Source organism: Mastigoproctus giganteus, chromosome 2 (assembly GCF_048544385.1).
Source record: "Mastigoproctus giganteus isolate SK-2022 chromosome 2, ASM4854438v1, whole genome shotgun sequence".
Taxonomy (NCBI): Eukaryota; Metazoa; Arthropoda; class Arachnida; order Uropygi; family Thelyphonidae; genus Mastigoproctus; species Mastigoproctus giganteus.
The window spans coordinates 27,700,300-27,721,974 of NC_143576.1; the positions used below are offsets into that span (position 1 = coordinate 27,700,300).

Consider the following 21,675-nt stretch of genomic DNA (forward strand, 5'->3'; position numbering starts at 1 on the left):
GCCTTGTCAATGATTTATTGAGAGGTCATAATCTCACTGTATAAGGCAGTTGTAAGACCATAGTTTGAAAGCTGTGTCCAAAAGGACACTCCTACGAGGAAAGTGTTTGAATATGTGGACTACAGAGTTTGGCAACCAGGCACCTTAGAAGGAACCTGATTGAGGTCTCTAATGCTCTCATAATTTTCACTGTATAAATTATGCTAGAACTAGACACTATAAATTCAAATTACTGGGGAAGAGATTTAGACTAGATTATAGGAAGTTTTCTTTTAGCCAGCATATTGCTAATTACTGGAATGTTACTTCCTTGAGTACTTGAGGCTGCTGGCTTTGGGAGATTCAAAGGTCAGCTAAATAGTTACCAATGTGAGGAGGGAAACACATAGGCTGTTTATTTGCTTTTATTTTTTATATAATTATTTTATTCCTATTAATTTTTATTGTTTATATATTTAAATTTCATTTTATTTTATTATTTTTTTATTTTCATTAATTTACTCTTGCCCAGTGTAGCAGAAGGCCATGGGTTTCTTGCACTATATGGCCAATACTAATATTTCTTGCCTTCATTAACTGTGACTCCACTTAATTTGGGCTAAAAGCATTCACTCCTTATAGGTGGGACAGTTTCAGTGACAAGTAACATAGTTTAAAATTATGTACTTTTTAATGCTATCCTTTATATTGGAAACAAGCATGATGAATACATTTAGTAACAGTAGTCCTGTTATCCAAAAAATAATCTGATTATCTCATTGTCAATGCAAGAAGATTAAAACCAAAACTCCAAACAGTGCTAGAGGATGTCACTCCATAAACCTCCAGTTATCCGAGCATTTTGTACAACACAAAGAGATCCTGTTTTTATGGTCATACTTTTTCAGTTATAACAAATCATTGTTGTACATTGAAAGTCTAGGCCATACCTAGAAGAATACCAAAAGTCACAGCAATGTGATTTTAACAGAGAGGTTTAAGTTTAATTTGTTTATGTTACAGTATAGTTTAGGGCTAAAGCCCTCAGGCTACATACATAAATAGTTTAACTAATGTACAAGTTAGTGCATTTGCATCATTTCTGTACATAGCCAACTACATAAGTAGTTATAAATTGGCATCATTAAGTATATCTCATATTGTGAATACCTTCACAATGAGTTGCCATGATATTGCACTACCTCGAATAAGTAATGCTTCACCATAGGAGAAGACTATTGTTACTTATTCTCAGCGGATACCATCACCCATACGGCACCGTTTCAGAGCTTATTGGCTCCTCATCAGTAGGTGGGCAGGTACCCTGATGTTGCAATGATGACAACCCAGTTGCGAAGTATAAATCCACAATATGAGAGATGCCTGATGGTGTGGAGTAATTTAGATTACAGTATAGTTTAGGGCTAAAGCCTCAGGCTATGTAAATAGTTTAGCTAATGTACAAGTTAGTGCATTTGCATCATTTCTGTACATAGCCAACTACATAGTTATAAATTGGCATCATTAAGTATATCTCATATTGTGAATACCTTCACAATATAGGATGTTGCATTGGGATCAAGAGTGAACCCACCGCAGTGTTAACACGATTATCCCCAAACTCCACACTGCTTTGATGAAATTAGTGATTTTTTTTTTTTTTTTTTTAATAAAAAGTTCCTTTAATATTATTAAATAGCATTCACCTTAAATTTATTGTATGCTGTTCATTTAATCATATGTGATTTGTTACTTGTGTAAAGCCCCTCAGAAACTGTTACCTTTTCATAACCCATACCTGTGGAAACCACTCTCTGGCAAGAACATATCCATCTATTGCAGCAAAACTTCTAATTAAAAGTGGTATCATCCTACTCCATAACGTTGTACCACCTTATCATATCCAACGTAAATTGTTGTAATTATTTTAAACCACTGCTGTCATCTTGTGCAAAATGAAATAGCATATAGAAGTCCCTCTGGTTAATGGGAATAAAATCCAGAATTTTTCCAAATGGGTGGCAGGCATCATAACCACTTCACTGTTACAGAGGACTTTTCCAATTTAGTCCCATGGAATTTCCAAAAATAAATAAAAGCCCTGTTATAATTGTAAGCAGTTCAGAAAGGAAAATCATCTTTCGCTACATTTTTTTTTATTTATTTAGGAGACATTTATTTATTTACTCAAGGAGACAGGTGTAGTGCTACTAGGAGACCTGTTTGGTCTTCTAGTAGCACAACACCTGTCTCCTTGAATTTAATCATGGGTAAGCAGTTGCTTTTCTCTTTGCAAATGTTAATGAACAAATGTTAATGAATCCTACACCATTAACTTCACTTAAGTAATCCAGTTATGCCATCTTAATGTCAGATATTTTAAGTGCATGCCTAATAGAGAAATATTTCAGTACTTTTCAGACACAACGTCTCAAACTTCTGAATTTATTTTATAATTGTCCAGTATTTCTGTACACAGAGTTATGATTTATTTTTTGTGAACTGCATAAATTTTAATGAATGGGAAATAATTTTAAAACTTCTTTATGACATAGTAGTAGTAGTAGTGGCATGTGATGCAAGAAAGCAAGTGTATGAGCTTATGCAGCATCAGCCAAAAAAAAAAAAAACACACCATTCCCTCCAAATGCCTGTCCAGTTCCTCCTTAAATTTATTTAACCTATCAACTTCCACAACGACAGATGGAAGTTTGTTCCAGCAATTAACCGCCCGCTGGCTAAACGCAAATTTCCACATATCTATTCTACATCTGTCTTTCCTTAATTTGAATTTATGCCCCCTTAGGTTCATAATCTGAACAAGTGGAAGAATCCCATCAGAATTCAGCGTGCTCAACCCATTCAAAGCCTTATACACCTCAATCAGATCACCGTGCAGGTGCCTAGTCTCCAGCCACTGCAATTTGCAGAACTTAAGCCTCTCTTGGTAAGAGGATCCCTTCATTCTCCTCACCAATCTTGTTGCCCTTCTCTATACAAGCTCAAGCAAATCGACATCCTTCCTAAAATGAGGCCTCCAGACCTGTACGCAGTACTCAAGGCGTGGCCTAACCATTGCCTTATACAGAGGAACAATCACCTCCTTTTCCCTGCTAGCAAAATTCCTATATATCATTGACAAAACCCCATGACCTTCCCTGGCAGCTGGTCTACATTGCTCAGAAAACTTCATATCTGACTGCACAATTACTCCCAGGTCTTTTTCATTTTTCTACCATCTTAAGTGTAGTACCACACAGTTGGTACGTTTCTCTGGAGTTACTTCTACCCCATATGCAGTACTTTGCATTTGTCAAGGTTAAACTTCAGTAGCCACTTCTTAGCCCATCTGAACAAATTATCTAGTTGCCATTACTGTCATTAACAACCCTGCCAACCTTTGTATCATCTGCAAACTTCGACACTAAGCCTGATATACCTTCATCAATATCATTGATAAATATACAAAACAAGAGGCCCCAATACAGAGCCCTGTGGGACTCTGCTAATAACATTAGTCCACGAAGAGCAGCACCCATTGATTACCATCCTCTGTCTTCTCCCACTCAACCAACCTTTTATCCATTGTAGCAACTTACCCTTAATACCATTCTGCTCCAATTTGTGCAATAGTCTTCCATGTGCAACAGTGTCAAAAGCTTTCCTGAAATCCAAATATATGATATCAAAATTATTTTTTGCATCCAGTTCCTTTGTAACCACATCATAATATCCTATCAAATTTGTCACACAAGACCTCCCCTTAACAAAACCATGCTGTGTCTGAGCTATAACTGAAGTCTTGTCTAGATGATCCTGCAGTGCTTCTTTAACCAGTGCTTCCATTAATTTTCCGGGAACAGAAGTTAAACTAACAGGTCTCTAATTACTTGTGTCACCCTTCGATCCCCCTTTGTGAATTGGAGATACATTTGCACTCTCCAGTCTATGGGGACCTCCCCTGAGTCCAAGAATACTCCATAATTATGGCTAAGGGTTTGCTTAGTTGCTTTGCTGCCTCCTTTAATATAACTGGATAGATTCCATCCACCCCAGGTGCCTTTCTTATGTTTAAATTCAATAATTTCTCCTCCACTTTGCTCCCAGTTATTAAAAAATCATTAAGCACCCTGCTACAATTTGATAACCTTCTGCCATTTTCAAACCTTAATAATTCCTCATGTGTGACTGTAGATGCAAAATACTCATTCAGTTTGCTTGCTATCAGAGCAGGATCATCAACAGTCGAACCACCGATGTCAAGTGGACCAATCAGATTCATCCCCTTCCTTTTAGAGTTTATATAAGTAAAGAAATCCTTGCTTTAGCATCTTTTGCCAAAGATTTCTCGTAATCTGCCTTCGCATGCCTAACCTCCTTTGTGACGTGATTACAGACTAGCTTATATCTGCCATAGGCTTCTGAGTCGCTTGATAATTTATATGCATCCCATGCATTTTTCTTCTCTGTCACGAGTCTCATTAGTTCATTTGATAACCATTTAGGCCTAAACCTTGAACAATATTTCTTAATAGGTATGAAACTTTTAGTAGCATCCATGATTAATTCCTTGAATGCTTCCCACTTAGAATTTACTGTTGGTCACATCATCAGTTGATCCCACTGTACAGAATTTAAAAACTGTCAGAGACCACTGTGCTCACCTTTATGGAAGCAAAAACCCTTTCCTTTACCCCTGATGGTAATTAAATCTTTAAGTAAATCCCACATCAGTACACTTTGATCACTGCCACCTAGTGGTTCCTTTATCTGCAAATTCTTAATACACGAATGATCACTGCTGATAACCAGATCAGGAGTATTACCCTCACTGGTTGCCTCTCGAACATGCTCCTGCAGAAAACAATCATCCATTAAATCCACAGAAGTCTTACTAGTGTGTGAGTGACCAACCCACAAGTTCCAGTCAATATCTGGGAAGTTAAAATCCCCTATTATAAGACATTCTGATTTACTAGCCCACTCTATTTCTCTGTACAATTGTTTCATTGTACTCATTCAAGTCATTAGGGCTATAACACACTCTTACTCTTATTTTTGCTTTCGCAGTGCTTTTGTCACACCGAACTGACTCAACAGTGCACTGTTCATCTATATCAACTGGATGCACTTCTTTTGATTTTATGTTTTTCTTAATTAACTACATTACACCTCCTCCCTTCCTATCCTGTCTATCCTTTCTGTTCACATTGTACTTCCCAAATTCCAGTTCTGCATTCCTTATATCTGTGACACACCATGTCTCTGCTATCCCAACAGTATCCGCCTTTGATGTCTTGACCAACACTTCAAAATCATCAAATTTATTTCCTATACTTCTAGCATTGGTATACATGCAAGTACAGTAAACCCCCACTATTCGTGGGGGGTTATGTTCCTGAGAAATGTCGCGAATACCAAAAATGCGAATACTGAGTTATGGCTCCCATGGTAATAAAGAGGTTCCGTTCCAAAGTACGAAATATATAAGAAAAACTAGTCTAAAATTTTGTCTGTGTATGTATTATATGTACCTTCATAATATGACTATGTTACATAGACAGTATGTAGTGAAATGCAAGCATATGGCATCGAAATGAAAATAAGAAACAATTTAATATTAAATGTAATATCAAGCAAATCTTTCAAACCAGCACCTTTGCTAGCAAAAAAACTTATCCTGCCAGTGCTATCACCAGTTTCGCTTAAGTGTTGATAAAGGAGTTTTGCCTTTTCACGAATGATGAGTGAACTTAACGGAATTTTATTTTGAGTTCAGTCTTCTATCCACAGATTTAAAGCCTTTTCCATTTTTTCTAATTTAACATCACGAGTTACAGAGCAAATTTTTGAAGCAATTAGCGCATTTTCATGGACACTATGGTGGATTTTTTTCTTCAGATTTTTTGATTGATCATACCGTTGACTCATTGATTTTATAATGTTTTGCCACTGAGGAGACACTTTCACCATTAGAAATTTTGTCTAATAACTCAATTTTATTCACTAATGTCATCACCTTCTTTGATGTTTTCATATTTCTCTTGTTATTCGTAGCCATATTTTTGTACTGGTTAGAAAGAACTTGTCCACAATAAAGTCTTCTTCCGTTAACACACTCGAAAAAGTCTGTTTTACAATGCAAAACGGTAGATTTATCACTTTTGTAAGCATATCAATTTATAAATTTATTCAATTTATAAGCATATAAATTAAAAGCAAATTATGAAACCTTCCATGACAAGCACATGACACATTCTGAACAAGGATTAGCGAGAAACATCCACGCTCACGATTTTGTCACCCCTCTCCCCCCACCCACCGAGCTCTGTTTTGACCGGGAAAGATAATTTTAGCCACAGCCATGTTTTTTTATGGCGGAAAATATGCAAGGCGCTTCAAAATTCACATTTTTTTTTAGGTTTCATTTTATATTAAATCAGCGATTGCAAATACAGATACCGCGAATAGCGGGGGTTTACTGTATATATCCTTATTATTAGTTACCCTAACACATCCCATATACCCACCTGTTTCAAGATGACTGCCATCAGTCCCTGAAACCCCCAGCACCCCTCGCTCCAGGTCACTACTTATTCTAATAGAAGTTGTGCAAGAATCACCTTCACCTCTGCCTGCGGCTACTTTTAACCTTTTAGTCTGTGAATACCCCCAGCTATTCTCTGAAATAAAGTATATTAAGTACATTTTATTTCAGTGTGGTAAGTTTGTGTGAAGTTTCTGATAATAGCTATATTCATAGCTATTATCAGTTACATAGAACACAGAGTGATAATATTAAGTGTAACCTACTATATATTTTCATATAGCTGTTAATATAAATTTTCATAAATAGATTTTTTTTTTTCTTTCTAGATTATGTTAATAGCATGGTTTGCACACTCAGACAATGCAAAAATGAAGGCAGTTCTGAAAGACCTACTGAAAGTTCTGAAATTGTGAAAGATCAGTCAAATTTCCTAAATGACCCTTTTAATATGTGTAAGTATTTGGAATACAATAGCCAGGCTTTTATTAGTAATTTGCATTTGCTTACATGTCCTTACTTCAGCATTTATTTATGAGAAAAGCAATTTAACTTCATACATACTGAAACTTACCATACTGAAATCATCATCAGCCATTTTCATTCCACTGCAGGATGAAGGCCTCTCCAGCAACTTTCCAGTTCCTTCTGTTTTGAGCACTGGCCATCCATTTACTACCCAAAAATTCATAAATTTCATCTATCCATCTCCGCCTTTGTCTTCCAGGTTTTCTTCTAGCTCCTGTTGGGTACCATTCTGTTATTTTCTTAGTTCATCTGTCATCACGTCTTCGGGCTATGTGTCCTACCCAAGACCATTTTAGTTCTTTAGTTTTGATAAGAATGTCCTTTACTTGAGTTTGCTGCCATGTGTTTCTCTTCTTATCTAACAGTCTGATTCCCAATATAATTCATTCCATTCTTCGCTGTGTAGTTCTCAGCTTCTCTTCCATTCTTTTGGTGAGTGCCCAAGTTTCACTTCCATAAGTCATGGTGGGGAGTATATATTGATTCATTCATTACTTTACATTTCAGACAAACTGGAATATTGCTCTTCAGTATGTGACTATATTTCCTGAATGCTATCCATCCAAATTTTTCTTCTTCTCTTGACTTCCAGCCATTTATCATTATTACAGCTAATAACTTGTCCCAGATAAGTATATGACTCCACCTTTTCAATTACTGCTCCTTCAATCATTATTTCCCTTTCTGTGGCATACTTGTTCATCATTACTTTTGTTTTAGCCATATTCATCTTTAGTCCAAAATCCTTACTAACTGTGCATAACTGATTAAGATTTTCCTCTAATTCTTTGGGATCGTGGCATATGACCACAATGTCATCTGCAAATCGTAAATGGTTTAGGTACTCTCCGTTCACATTGACTCCTTTCTGCGACCAGTCTAATCTTCTGAAAGCTTTTTTTTTTTTTTTTTTTTATGAGAACCCCAAACACAAGAGGTATTAAACCTATAGTACTTAGTACCGTGCTTGGGTTGGAGGTTGAGAAGACGAAAGAAGATATTTGTTGATATTGGACTTGAACTTCTGTAGATTGTAATTTTCAGGAAATACGTATGAAGGAAGGTTGTTCCAGAAAACGGCAGTTGAATGAATAAATGAGGAAGATGAAAAGTTGGTTCTGTGGGTTTGAAGTTGGACAGTAAATGGATGTTGGCTGGTGGCGGCACGTGTTCGGACTGTTTTGAAAGAGAGAGCAGGAATTATAGAAGCCAATTCAGAAGAACAGTGCCCATGGAAGTATCTGTAGAAGAGGCATGCAGCAGAAACGGTGCGTCTATGAGACAGCGAGTGGAGAGACTCTGTTAGAGATGAATCATTAATTAACCGAACTGCCCTCTTCTGAATGGAATCAAGAAGCCTGAGAGAGGTTTTGGGGGCACCACCCCAGATGTGGGAACAATATTCCATGGCAGGGCGGATTTGCGATTTATACAGAGTGAGCAGCTGTTTGGAAGAAAAGTAACGCTGAGAGCGAAAGAGAAAACCAAGTTTTTTAGATGCAGAGGAAGCAATATTTGTAATGTGCTTGTGCCAAGAGAGATTAGAAGTCAGGGTAATCCCCAAAAGAGATATATCATTTTGCCTAGAAATCGGAGTGTCACCGAAGATAAGCATAGGAGCAGAAGAATCCTTTTTGCGAGATATAAGACAAGATTGAGTTTTAGAAGGGTTGAAATCAACTAAGTTGTCTTTGCCCCACTGGAGAATTACCTGAAGATCGGCATTTAAGGAATTGGCAGCAGATTTTCGAGAACTTAAAGCTGATTGAGCTGGACAAGGTTTCTCAAAATGGAAAGTTGAATGCAATGTGCTATCATCGGCAAAACTATGGATAGGATTTCCAGTCAATGGAAGAAGGTCATTGATATACAAGAGGAAAAGAGTGGGGGAAAGAACTGAACCTTGGGGGACACCGGCATTAGTGGAGAAGTTAGAAGACAGAGAGCCATCTACCATCACCCTCAGTGAGCGATCAGAGAGAAAACTGGATAACCAATTACTAAAAACAGTTGGCAAACCATAAGATGGAAGCTTGTTTAGAAGACCTTTATGCCAAACACGATCAAAAGCCTTTGAGATGTCAAGAGCAACTACTTGTGTTTCACCGAACCTTTCCATTGAATTAGTCCATAAATGGGTAACATAAGCCAGAATATCACCAGTGGATCGACACTGACGGAATCCATACTGGCGATCGTTGATCAGACGGAAAGTTTCTAGGTAGTTTAAGAGTTGGCGGTTAATTGATTTCTCCATTACTTTAGAAAGAGTAGAAGTAATTGCAATGGGACGATATTTGGATGGGAGGGATTTGTCACCCTTTTTAGGAACTGGCTGGATATGAGCAAATTTCCAAGCAGAAGGAAAAACACCTTTGGAATAAGAAAGTGAAAAAAGGCGGCAAAGAATAGGAGTAAGTTCAGGAGCACAGGTTTTGAGAACAAGTGGAGAAATACCATCAGGACCTGGAGCTTTCTTAGCATCAAGATTCATCAAAATCCTTCTGATATCCTTTTGACGGAAGACCACAGGAGGCATTGAATGGAGCGTGTTAGGAATGGTGGGAGGTGTTTTACCAAGATCATTAATACATGAGCTCAAAGAAAAATGGGATGCTAGCAGGTCAGCTTTATCCTTGGCTGAAGTGACAACAGAACCATCTGGTTTGGACAGAGGTGGGAGCAGAGATGGGCAAAAGTTGCGGCCAATAGCTTTGGCAAGAGACCAGAATGCTCGGCTACCATTAGGGCAAGAAGCAAGTTTTCTACTCTTAGCCTGTTCAAACTCTAGTTTGGACTGATTAATAACTGCTTTACAATTGTTGCGAGCTTTGGTGTAGGCAGAAAATGAAACTGAAGAATTAGAAACAAGCCAATTACGATATGCAACGTTCTTCTCTTGGACAGCCTTAGCACATTTATTGGAAAACCAAGGTTTAGATAAAGGACAAGATTTTAAAGTGGAGTGTGGGATAAAGGATTCCATTCCTGCAAGAATAATTTCACTGACACGATCTGAGCAAACGTTGACATCAGAAGTTTTGAAACAGTAATCAGACCAAGGAAAAGAAGAAAAGAAGTCTCGCAGGTCATCCCATTTTGCATTCTTGTAATGCCAAACAATACGAGGTTGGGAATAGCCATGAGATAAAGGTTCCATTGGAGAAGAGGCAATCACCAAGTTGTGATCTGAAGTGCCTAAAGGACCTCTCACTTCAACCTTGTACTTGGGTTGTTTGTGAGAAAAAGATCAAGCGTATTGGCTGTATGATTAGGATTGTCCGGTATTCTTGTAGGTAAATGAACAATCTGTGCTAGGTCATTAGTAATTGCAAAAGCCTCAGCATCTCGACCTGCTGGGTCGGTGTGACTAGAAAACGGAAGCCAGCTGGAGTTGTGAACGTTAAAATCACCAAGGAAAATTACCTCACTGTTAGGAAAGTTGGACTGGAGAAAGTCAAGTTGCAAAGAGAGGAAGTCAAAGAGCTCCAAGTGATTAGTGAAGTTGGGAGAACGGTAGAGACAACAGATGAATTTTACACAATGAGGTAGAGAGATTTTAAGCCAGAGAAGATCAAAGAGAGGAGATTCCAAATTGCCAAGTCTCTGATGACAGGGAATATCAGAACGGACATATGCACAAGTACCACCTTTGAGGCGAAAGGAATCATACAGCAAATAATTTGGACATCTGAGATGAGCAGTAGTTGAATCAACTGATAACTGAGATTCAGTCAGAAAAAGTACATGGGGTTTGGAAGACTGCAAGTGGAAATGGACATCGTTGAGATTAGAATTGAGACCACGTATATTTGTGAAATGAATTAGGAAGTCCTTGGGAGGTTTAGATCTTTTCGCAGATAAGCTTGCTCTATTATTTTGACAATTCATGGTGTATTCAATAGTAAGAAAAAGTGGGTGGGACATGCTGTATGAAGTAATGAAATTTTTGGATATGGCGTACATGTGGTAAGAATATACCCAGATCCTTGACATAACGTGGCCTCGACAATGCTCCCCGCATACACACTACTCGGACTCCCTCCAGTCACTATCTGGCAGAGTAGAGGTAGCAAGATTATACACTAGCTGATCCGGTAGCTTCCTAGAGAGTTACCAATAGGTTCAGTCCGGTGTACTAACTAGCGGCCGGCCTGCGAACACCGTTTTAGAGCTGTACTCTCGAAATGTAAGGAATATTGGATCTCGCCACGACATTCATCATAACCTCAAAAATCATCAATCATACTGCATGGTGGAAGAGATAGGGAAGGGTTGGCCAGAACTTAGCTCTAGAGACTAAACATGGGTTCCACCACTTCAAGCCTCCAATAAGCAAAGTGGTGGTATTTCACCGGTTGATGAGTCATCTATCACCTAGTACTGCCTGGTAACATAGAGGGGCGGCGTTCCTCCATGTGGTGTGGGCGCCACACCTCGACCCCTGCTTACGTTGGTTCACACCTGGGTGGTCACCCACCATGTACTTGTGCATGAGGGTTATACCCAGGATTACTAACAGTCCCACCATCGTGAAGGTGCAAGCAGAGGATTTGGCTGTCATAGACCGTCCGGACTTCGCCGAAATTGGGTCCACTTTGACTTGAGTGTCACCCGAATATCAGTTCCATCAGCGTTTTAGACTCACAGGTAGCAAGAACAGCTTGTCTGGCATATCTGAGAGAATGTCTGTGACAGCCTCAAGGACCCATTCCTCAATGGCAGCAGTAAACAGCTTCGAAGATATTGTGTCTCCTTGTCGAACTCCTTTCTCGATTTTAAATTTCCTACTGTCTTTGTCTAGTCTAATAAAGGAGGTAGCACTCTCATATATTTTCTTCAAAATCATAATATATGCCTTGTCTTTCCAGTGCCCGAAACATTGCCTTATGCTGTATGGAGTCAAATGCCTTTTCATAATTTTATATTCATTTGCTTTCTCCATTAGCTGTGATATTACGTGAAGGTGATCCATAGTTGAGAATCCTGTCCTAAAGCCAGCTTGCTCTTTCGGTTGATTCTCATCAAGTATTCTTTCTAATCTGTTAGTAATGACCCTTGTGAACAACTTGTAGTGGGATAACAAGCTAATTGGTCTATAATTTCCAATTTCTGATTTATCTCCTTTCTTATGCAGCAAAACTATGATTGCCTTATTCCACATTATTGCCTTAAATCAGCAGCTCATGGCTGCTGATTGAAGTCCTTTGTTTTCCCTTAATGCTTGTTTTACTTTTCTTGTGTTAAATCTTCTTATGTCCTCTCTGAGTCTATGGCTTTGCATAACTCAGTATACTCAATTTTCTCCCTGTCAGTGTTTCTTGACTAATTTCTTTTTCCCTATAGGTTTCTTGTGCTTTATCACTTTCAGAAAGTTAATATTCCTCGTCGATATCCTGAGCAGTCTGCAGAAGCTCAAACTTATTCTTAAGTTCCAGTACATACTGCTTTTTCCCCTCCTCTATTATCTCAAAGATCTTTGTATTATTTACTCGAGTCAGTTTTTTCCTTTCCTTTATCTATATCAAGTGTACATCTTACCATTCTGTGATCACTTCCAACATTTACCTTATTCAGGACGGTAACATCATTCACAATATATCTTCTGTTAGTGAGGAAGTTGATTTCATTAGTTGTTAATCCATTTGGACTCTTCCATGTCCACTTTGTGTTCACCCTTTTGTTCATCCTTGAGATTCTGCAAATTCCACAAGTCTTTCACCTCTTATTTCTTTCACCAATTCCAAAATTTCCTATAGTTCCTCTTTCTGCGCTGTTTTGCCCCTTTCCAACCTTAGCATTGAAGTCCCCCATAATAATAGTGTAGTGGGTTTTCTGCTCATCGAGAAGACTCAATTTCGGTGTACATTTCTTCAACCTCTTCATCATCATGGCTCGATGTTGGTGCATAAATCATTATAATCTTTAGCTTGTACCTCTTAGAAATCTTGAGTCTTAGAATAGAAGAAATCTTAGAAGTCTTGACATTCTTGGTGATGTACTTTTGAATTCCAAAATGTTGTTTTTAAAATCTTTATGGACCAGAAACCCAACTCCACCTTCACTCCTTTCACTGTTTCCATTGGTGTACAGCAGATTTCCACTCGATAAACTTATAAGCAATTCATTTCTTCTTCTTGTTTCAGCCAAACCGATGATATGCCAATTCACATTTTCTAATTCCTTTTCCAGCTCTAATATCCTGTCTTCACCGATGAGTGACCTTACGTTATAACAGGCCATGTTCAGTTTCCGGGCATGGCAGCCTGGTCGTACCCAGAGATTCTTAGCACCCTCTGCTTCCACTCTGATCCTCTCACTGCCGTAAGAGGGAGAGTGAAAGCTGCTGGGGACTGAGGGCCATTTGTTTTGTCGTGCTGTCATAAGCTGGAGGGTTTGGTCTTTTCCTCTTCACGCTGACCAGGTGTCTTGAAAAGAACCACTCTACACGTTCGTTGCCACCTAAGTGACATAACAGGGCTTACCATCGAGAAAGTGTGCATGAATGGATTTTAGGGAGGCAGGCAGGCCAACTGGACTTCTCCTAAATCTTCTGTAATAGAGAGATATTGGATCCATCAGTGTTTTAGGCTGAGTGTCTGATAACACACAGGATACCTGTTCCCCTCTAAGCCCCTAATATTTACCATACTTGCTGCTATATGAGAGGAATGTATAACCTAAGATTTCCAGTTTATTATATATTTAACTTTAATGTCAACTTTTTACATTTATCAGATGAGTGAATAAAGTGATGATGAAATATTTGCAGATTAACAATGTTTTGATAATCTTGTATTTTTTTAGATCCTTTTGAATTAAGGCTTCCGCAGCCTACAGTTTCTACTTCAACAAAGAATCAAGATGCTGCATTTAGTGCACCCCATTCAGTTTTATGTTGTCCATCTGTGCAAAGTAAAGCAAGTATTCAAAAGGCAGCCTTAGAGAAAGAACTTTGGTTTCATGGTCCAATAAGTCGGAAAGAAAGTGAAACACTAGTAGTCTGTAATGGAGATTTTCTTGTGAGAGAATCCCAAGGTTCTCCGGGACAGTATGTACTGACTGGCATGCATGGAAATTCACGAAAGCATCTTCTCCTTGTTGATCCTGAAGGAGTAGTAAGTTAGCTTTTGTAAATAGTAAATTAAAGGTGCCAAAAAAACTGAAAAATCAAATGTTACCTGTGTATGTGTGTGTTTGCATGTGCACTTGAATATTTATATACATAATATAAGGAGAAATTTGTATGCATAAATTTGAAATTTCATGTGCACTTTTAAATTGGGAAATGAAGTGATAGTTATGTTTTGTTTTTAATATTTATATAAATAATGTAGAATATAAGCAAAAATATATCCACCCTCATAAGTTTGAAATTTCATAAGTTTGTTTTATAAAATTAAAAATGGAAGAGTCCAGTCGTTTGTTTTTTGATGTTTATAAATTTTTTTACCCTCACAAGTATTAACATTGTTTTATTGAAAATAGCAGTTTACAACTGCTATTTTCAACAACACAATTAAATTTTCAAAATTTTTATTAAAAAAAAAAATAATAAATAAAAAATAATACTTTATGCAATCCATTAGTAAAAGGTCAAGTACTGGTATACAACGGCCTCCGTAGCCGAGTGGGCAGGAGCGGGAGTGCAGTAGCACACGCTCTTTGAGTAGACCGGGGTTCAAGCCCCTGACTGCTGAATACGGTCGATCTGCCAACCCGCACTGGACCAGCGTGGCAGATTATGGTCCATTTCCCTCAGCATGAATTGTTGAGGAGGCTTTCACCCTGCAGTGGGTTGATAATGGCTGCACTTTACTTTTTACTGGTATACTCCAAGCAGAATCTGAAAGAACCAAAAACTTTTTCCCGAAATAAAGAGAACGCTGAACACCAATTAAGCATGAGCATGTTTGTTACATTTGGGGGAATGAGCACTGTCAGTTTAAGCAAAATCAAGATTCGGTTATAACTGTGCTGTTTAAATGCTCTATGCAAAGAAAACACGTAGCATAAAAAGGATGTAGTAGTAGTGGCATGTGATGCAAGAAAGCAAGTGTATGAGCTTATGCAGCATCAGCCAAAAAAAAAAAAAAAAAAGTGCACAGTTAAAGCTTTCAAAAATAAAAATTTGCACGTACCCATAAATTAATGATATAACTTGTTTATTTAACGGGTGTGTTAGCTTAATACATTATAAAAGATAGATGTCAGGAATGGTAGTATAAGTGAGGTGAAAATCCTTACAGGGAAAGTTTCTGTTTGAGCATCTGTCATTGTTTTAAAATGAAATCAGTCCATTCACTCATTCTGACAGAAAAGGCAGAGGAATTTATGTAGGAAAAGAACCTTTTGCTACTCAGCCTGTCAGGATTTCTTTTCATTTAACATCAGCTTTGATGGACCGAGTTAAGGATGTAAATTGAGCAATAACAATATTTAAAAACATTTATGCACAAAGCTGTTCAGTTGCACAAAATTTTGTAAAGCCTAACAGGGAAACTCAACCATTTAAGCCCATACATTTTCTGTGGAATGTATGGGCTTAACAATAACCTTTGACTCTGAAACAGTTAACATACTGTATCACTTGTAGAACTTAACACAAATTCAGATATTAATTCTCGGCTCTAAATAATAGACACTCATTTTTATGCTGATATGAAACATGCTCACAAGCCACATGTAAAATATTAAATTACTCACTTTCAAAAATGAAATTAAATTACTCTCTCTGAAAATTTTTTGAAAAAAAATATCTTTCAGTGCAATTCATGCTGCATAGAAGTCAGAACTGTTGTTTTTCTTTGCAGGTGCGAACTAAAGATCGGATGTTTGAAAATGTGAATCATCTAATCAACTATCATCAGAACAACCAAATTCCCATTGTTTCTTCTGAAAGTGCACTAATGCTTAGGAATCCAATCTCTAGGGGTAGAGACCTTGGTGAATAGCATTTTAGCAATGAAGAATATTGGTGAAATATTAAGAATCGACTGGTTTATATACTCTAAAATATTACTCTAAATTGCCTTTTGTAAGACATTATGTAGAATTATAAATTGACATTTTTGATACTCTTATATATATATATAAAAGGAAGATATTTTGTACAAAGGATTTATTACTGCAGACTTTTAGATTTTTTTTTTTATTTTAGCATGAAGTTCTAAATTTCAACATATCACCAGTCTTGTGGTTAACAACAGGACTTGTAGGATGTCATTGTGTGGTTGGTTGAGCTTGGTTAGGTTCTCTCCAAGATCCAGGATATTGAGACACTATTTTCTGTAGGTGCCCACTAGCATTATTTTTCCAATTAGTCTTAGCAACAGCTTTTCATAACAATTTTATAGTCTTCTTTGGATAAAAAATTTGCCCTGTAGTCTTAAGTAAAGCTTTCCTTGCCTTTTTGTTATTCCTAGCTAGCTTTTTTTATTCCTGTTTAAAGTTGTAGAAATAAAAGAGGAGAAACTGAGGGCAAAAAATTTATTTGTCGAGGCTGGCAAGATTTTCTAGGTGATGAGAATGAGCCCAAATTCTCTATGAAGTACTGCTGTGAACTTGACTCTTGAAATGCAGAAGAGAAATTGCCAAGTGAAAACTAACTGGAATTTAAATTCAGACTAGGGTCTGTTGTTCTGGAGATTGGAGCCTTGCAGCAGAGATAATATGATAAAGAAGTTAAAACATTTTTAAATCCCACCGAAGCCACAGTGTAGTTGTGTGGCATGAAAGCTCTTGAAAAGCAAAGGAATTTTGTACCATCAGTAAATGGTTACACAAGAATTAATGTGGGCTAATGATCCCTCATTTCTATACAACTCTCAACACTGCTAGAAAGGTTTTTTTAGGGAGGGAAGGCATGGGTAATAAGTCCACCTTAAAGGGCAGATTCTAGCAGTTAAGATTCTTGAAAAAACTTGGAGAGGGTGATGATCTGTAACTCTATTCTAGATATCTTTGCTTTCCAGAAATTCAACAATTAAGCCCTACTAAATGGTGCATTAATTATCCATAAAAAGAAATTAAAGACCATTTGCATCCAAGAACAATCTCACATAGGGCTCTATAGTTTTATCAATTTTTACAGTTCTGTTGCCAACAACATGAAGCTATAATACTGATACCTTCCCCACCATTACTTTCCTTTTTTTTGAATATGTTGCAGGGCTGATGTCTTACACTACATTCTTTTTAGCTATTGTACTATCAAAAATCACTGTTCAAGTGTTGAATCATGACTCATCAGAGAACAGATTGTATTGTGCAGAGTCATCATCATTTGTTGTAGTTCTGCTGTTCCATGGGTTGACATAAGAAGCCTTGCCACCATGTCCTGTCCATATACTTCTTTCCGTCGCTGATTTCACCCCGGTTTCCTCCTCTCTTTATCTTGTCCTGCCACCTCATCCTTGGTCTTTTGTTTTTTTTAATTGTAAATCAAACATTCTTCTTGGCAAATGCCTCTCGTTCATCCTCTTGACATATCCGAACCATTTCAAACAGGACTTTTCAACCTGAATTCTTATTTCAACCTTATCCCATAGGATTCAAATCAGAACTCTGCACTTGCCATTCAAGACTTTTGTACATCTGTTTCCATAAACTATTCTCAATCATTGGCAACATGGCAAAGAGATTATCCTGTTGAAACAAACATGGCTTTGTACTCATGTTTGTTTCAATGGAATAATTGAAACAAACATGGGGAGAATGAAATTGGGCATCAGCATTCATAAATCCTTGCACAATCATGAATGTCGCAGGCATCATAAGAAACAGCAAAAAAATGCACAACTTCTCCACGTATAATTTGTACCCGCTGATCAGAATTGCGTAGTGAGATTCATCACCCTCACAGAACTAATTTACACTGCTCTACTTGAGCAATTATGGTGTTTGTTACACCATGCAAGGTGAGACTGCTGATTGTGGCTGTTGTTTGGCTTGTGTACCACCTTTCTTCTATTGAAACCAAACTTGTAGAACTCCATACATTGTGTACAGACATCAATTCCTATTGACTCCATTTAACATCCTGGTTGATGAATGTTTTGCAGAAATGCCTGATGAGATAATATTGCACCTGCATAAAACCTATGGTCATACGGGAGTAGCTTCTTTAATCTTCCTATGCATTGCTGGAGTAGGCAAGGCATGGTAGATATGTGGCCCAAAAATAGTTTATATTTGAAGAAAAATTTGTTTTGAAATATGTCAGCTATATTTCACAGCAAAAACAAGTGTAATTGTTTGCTGAATTTACAAAGTTCTCATTAAGAACTTTCAAGTATTGTTCTTTTTTTTTTATAATAATAAAAACTAGTTATTAATTTTAGTGTCTTTGTTTTGTTTTTTTCTATAGTAACAAAAATTTTCATATTTCTGGCATCACTGGTGGAGGCTATAACAGTTGCATGAATTGACAAGCCAACAATGTGACATTCAACAATAACACCCCCTCTAAAAATCGGTCAGTTCGGCTATACATACCATGATGAGAACCACTAACCTGGGTGGCTCATGCACCTGTCTGAATAACCTTTTTTCTTTTTTTTATCTGGGAAGATATGGATACTTTTTGGAGGGTACATATATTTGAAATTATTATACACAATAATTAAACTCTTCTGTGAATCCAGTCCTTTTTCTTGCTGTTACCTTATGTCCAGAGCTTTTTTACCTGCCCGAACACCATTGCAGAAGTTAATAATAAATATAAATAAAAAATCACATATTTAAAACAAAAAACTTTTAAAAAAAATTTATTATTACTTATGCCTTTGGTGTGCATCAGAGAGTTAAGCTAGATGCACATCTTGCCTTTAACAGGTGATTCACTGTTAACTGTAACACATGAATTGCCCATTTATGGCAATTTGAACTTAAAAGTAAAACACTTTTGAGTTCACTTGTCTGTTGAAGTTGATCCTCACTCTAGCCACCCTTCACTTCAAAAATTGATTTGACTGTTTGTCATTTGATGAGAACACTGATCGATGTTTAACTATCCATGAAGTTGCGAGGGGCATTGGTATTTTTCATGGAATGCATCAAATTTTAACACATGATTTGGAAATGCGCCACATTTCGGCTATGTTTGTGCCTTTCATCTTCACTGATCATGATGAATGGCAAGTTCTTGAATACCAGGATCTTACCAATGTACTGCTAATAAGCCACATTTTGTTTCCTGGTGGCGAATCATGGGTGTATAGCTATGGGTGGAAACCTGTCTTCTTCAAGGCTCAAAAAAAGCAAGACAATCTCAATCATATGTGGATTTCATATTTTTTGACTCATTTGGCATTTCTCAGTGTGAATTTCTCCCACGTGCTCACTTTACTGTTTGAGCATATGGGAGAAATTCACACTGAAAAAAGTGAGCTTCTATTCTAGCTTCTTCTATTTGTGTTGCCGTTACAACAGTACCCACCCCTGCACATTTTGCAGGGGTGGTGTCAGTGCTTGTCATTCAAGAATCTCTTGCAAAGTGCTGTCACTCCCCCAAGCTTAAAAATTTAATTAGGTAAAAAAAAAAACATAGAAAAAGTAATTCAATTAATTGTTTTTGAAATGAAAGTTTGTTACTAAATGCAAATGTCTTCATACACCTTTTCTAAGATAACACCTGTAAAATTATGTAACCGAAAGCATTTCTATGGCACATTTCTTATTCTTGAAAAATAAAGTAAAATTCAAGAAAGCCATATGACACTTCAAATGTAGTTGGGGGAGAAGATAATTATAAAATTATAAAATTTGATAGAATAGACGATAGAATATAGTCTATTCTAGAGATATGTAAGCAATATCATTATAAATTTGATAGAATTTATAATGATTTGCTTACATATATCTAGTTTATAGCAAGTTGAGAGAGCCAGTGACAAAATTAAAATAATATTACATGTACACTTCACAGAGTTGGCACTCTGTAGTGTGTCGGTTATCAGTGACAGAAAAGTTTGTTCTTATCATTAATGTTGTCATTTATAAAAAGTTCTGGCTTCAACTTATTATCAGATAAAATCTAAGCATTATGCGTGCAACAGAAAACCTTGAAAAATTATCCAGTAGAACTTCCATGCAGTTTGATTAAAATACTCAACAACCAAGCCACACATCGTAAAATAAGTGAAATCCTAGATATCTATACCTGATATTTATTATGCATTAAAAATTAACAATTTTATGCTTCTTGGAAGCACACATATCACTGTTCACAACATCCATGTCAGCACTTGTTTCAGTATCCATTTTGAGAGCAGTGAGATGTGGTGAGTCTAAAAAATAAAGAAAATAAATACAGAATGAATAATATTAATTAAAATAAAATAGAAAATGCTTACTTACAAAAATATATATTGCATTTCATGTTGATGCCATGTGTTAAATATTTGCATCTTTTGTCAGAGAAATCTTCCTCTAAGTTGTGCAGGTACATTTGTCAGAAATGTTTACCAATAGTAAAAAATAAATTTTCCCATATATCCCATTGTGGTGACCATTCATGATAATAATACATATAGTGAATCAAAAGCAGCCTGCTCTTGGTGCCAGCAAGTGGAAGATGACTACTGGGTATTACTAGGTATACTGCATTGTATGACCAACCTGAAAGAATGTGAAATTCCTTTTAAAATACTGTTTGACACTTAATATTTTTAATGTGTCTGTTATGGTAGACTAAAAGTTGAGGCCACAATTGTATTAAAAGAGAAGACTGAATGCTTGCTGGAATAAGTTGTCCTTGTCATCTTATTAATTTATGTGGTGAAAATGCCTTCCTGAGAAAGTGGATGAATACTTTGTGGAAATTTATTAATATCTAGAAAGAAGTGCTAAAAGGAAAGATAGATTAAACCAGTTTCAATTGATGCATCCCACTAAAGAAAGAAAATTTTGAATTGGCTGTCTCTGGTTAAACAGCAGAATAGTGGCAACTTTTACGTCTATTTAAAGAAGTTAGAAGTGGTGAGAAAAGCAAGTCCTAACTAACAGCATGTTTGTTAGTTTATTTTTAAATTTACCTAGAGATTTTTTTATGTTACAACTTAATATATGTAGAACCTTAGTATCTGTGATTTGGTGCAAATATATCTCATAACTTATGCGATAGTGTTCAGTAGGGGAATTCTGTTTTAATTGTAGTAAATAGGTATCTTGAAAGTTAGAATCATGTAGGTCAATGATAATTGCAGCAATTTCTACTTGGACTCCATCCAGTCACTATCTGGCAGAGTAAAGGCAGCAAGATTACACATCAGCTGATCCAGATGCCTCCTAGAGAGTTTCCAAGAGATTCAGTCTGGTCCAGTAGACTACTTAGTGACCAGCCTGCCAACACCATTTTAGAGCTATACCCTTAAATGTAAGCAAGACTGGATCTCACCGTGATGCTCATCATAAAGTGACAGCAATCATACTGCACGATGGAAGAGATGTGGGAGAGTTGCTAGAACTTTGCTCTGAAGAACAAACATGCCCCTCTGTGTTATCAGGCAATACCACCACAAAGCGGTGGTATTGCCTGATAACACAGAGGAGCGGCATTAGTGTGGATGCCACACCTCTAGTATTTTAGGTGCCATATTTCAGGACTTATACACAGGGTA

The 21,675-nt window shown here is 37.0% G+C and overlaps 2 protein-coding genes across 2 annotated transcripts in view; one reads left to right on the plus strand and one right to left on the minus strand.

The window, feature by feature from the left end:
- Positions 1-16,058, plus strand: part of Shc (SHC-adaptor protein) — a 90,509-nt gene extending 74,451 nt beyond the window's left edge. The window contains exons 9-11 of the mRNA XM_090390390.1: positions 6,856-6,981; positions 13,862-14,172; positions 15,868-16,058. Of these exons, the coding sequence (XP_090246516.1) occupies positions 6,856-6,981; positions 13,862-14,172; positions 15,868-16,008 (578 nt within the window). The 3' untranslated portion in view covers positions 16,009-16,058. The remainder of the gene's footprint in view (positions 1-6,855; positions 6,982-13,861; positions 14,173-15,867) is intronic.
- Positions 16,059-20,233: 4,175 nt separating this feature from the next.
- Positions 20,234-21,675, minus strand: part of LOC150089234 (uncharacterized) — a 74,280-nt gene continuing 72,838 nt past the window's right edge. Inside the window, exon 6 of the mRNA XM_090389917.1 lies at positions 20,234-20,343. Coding sequence (XP_090246043.1) covers positions 20,234-20,343 — 110 coding nt within the window. The remainder of the gene's footprint in view (positions 20,344-21,675) is intronic.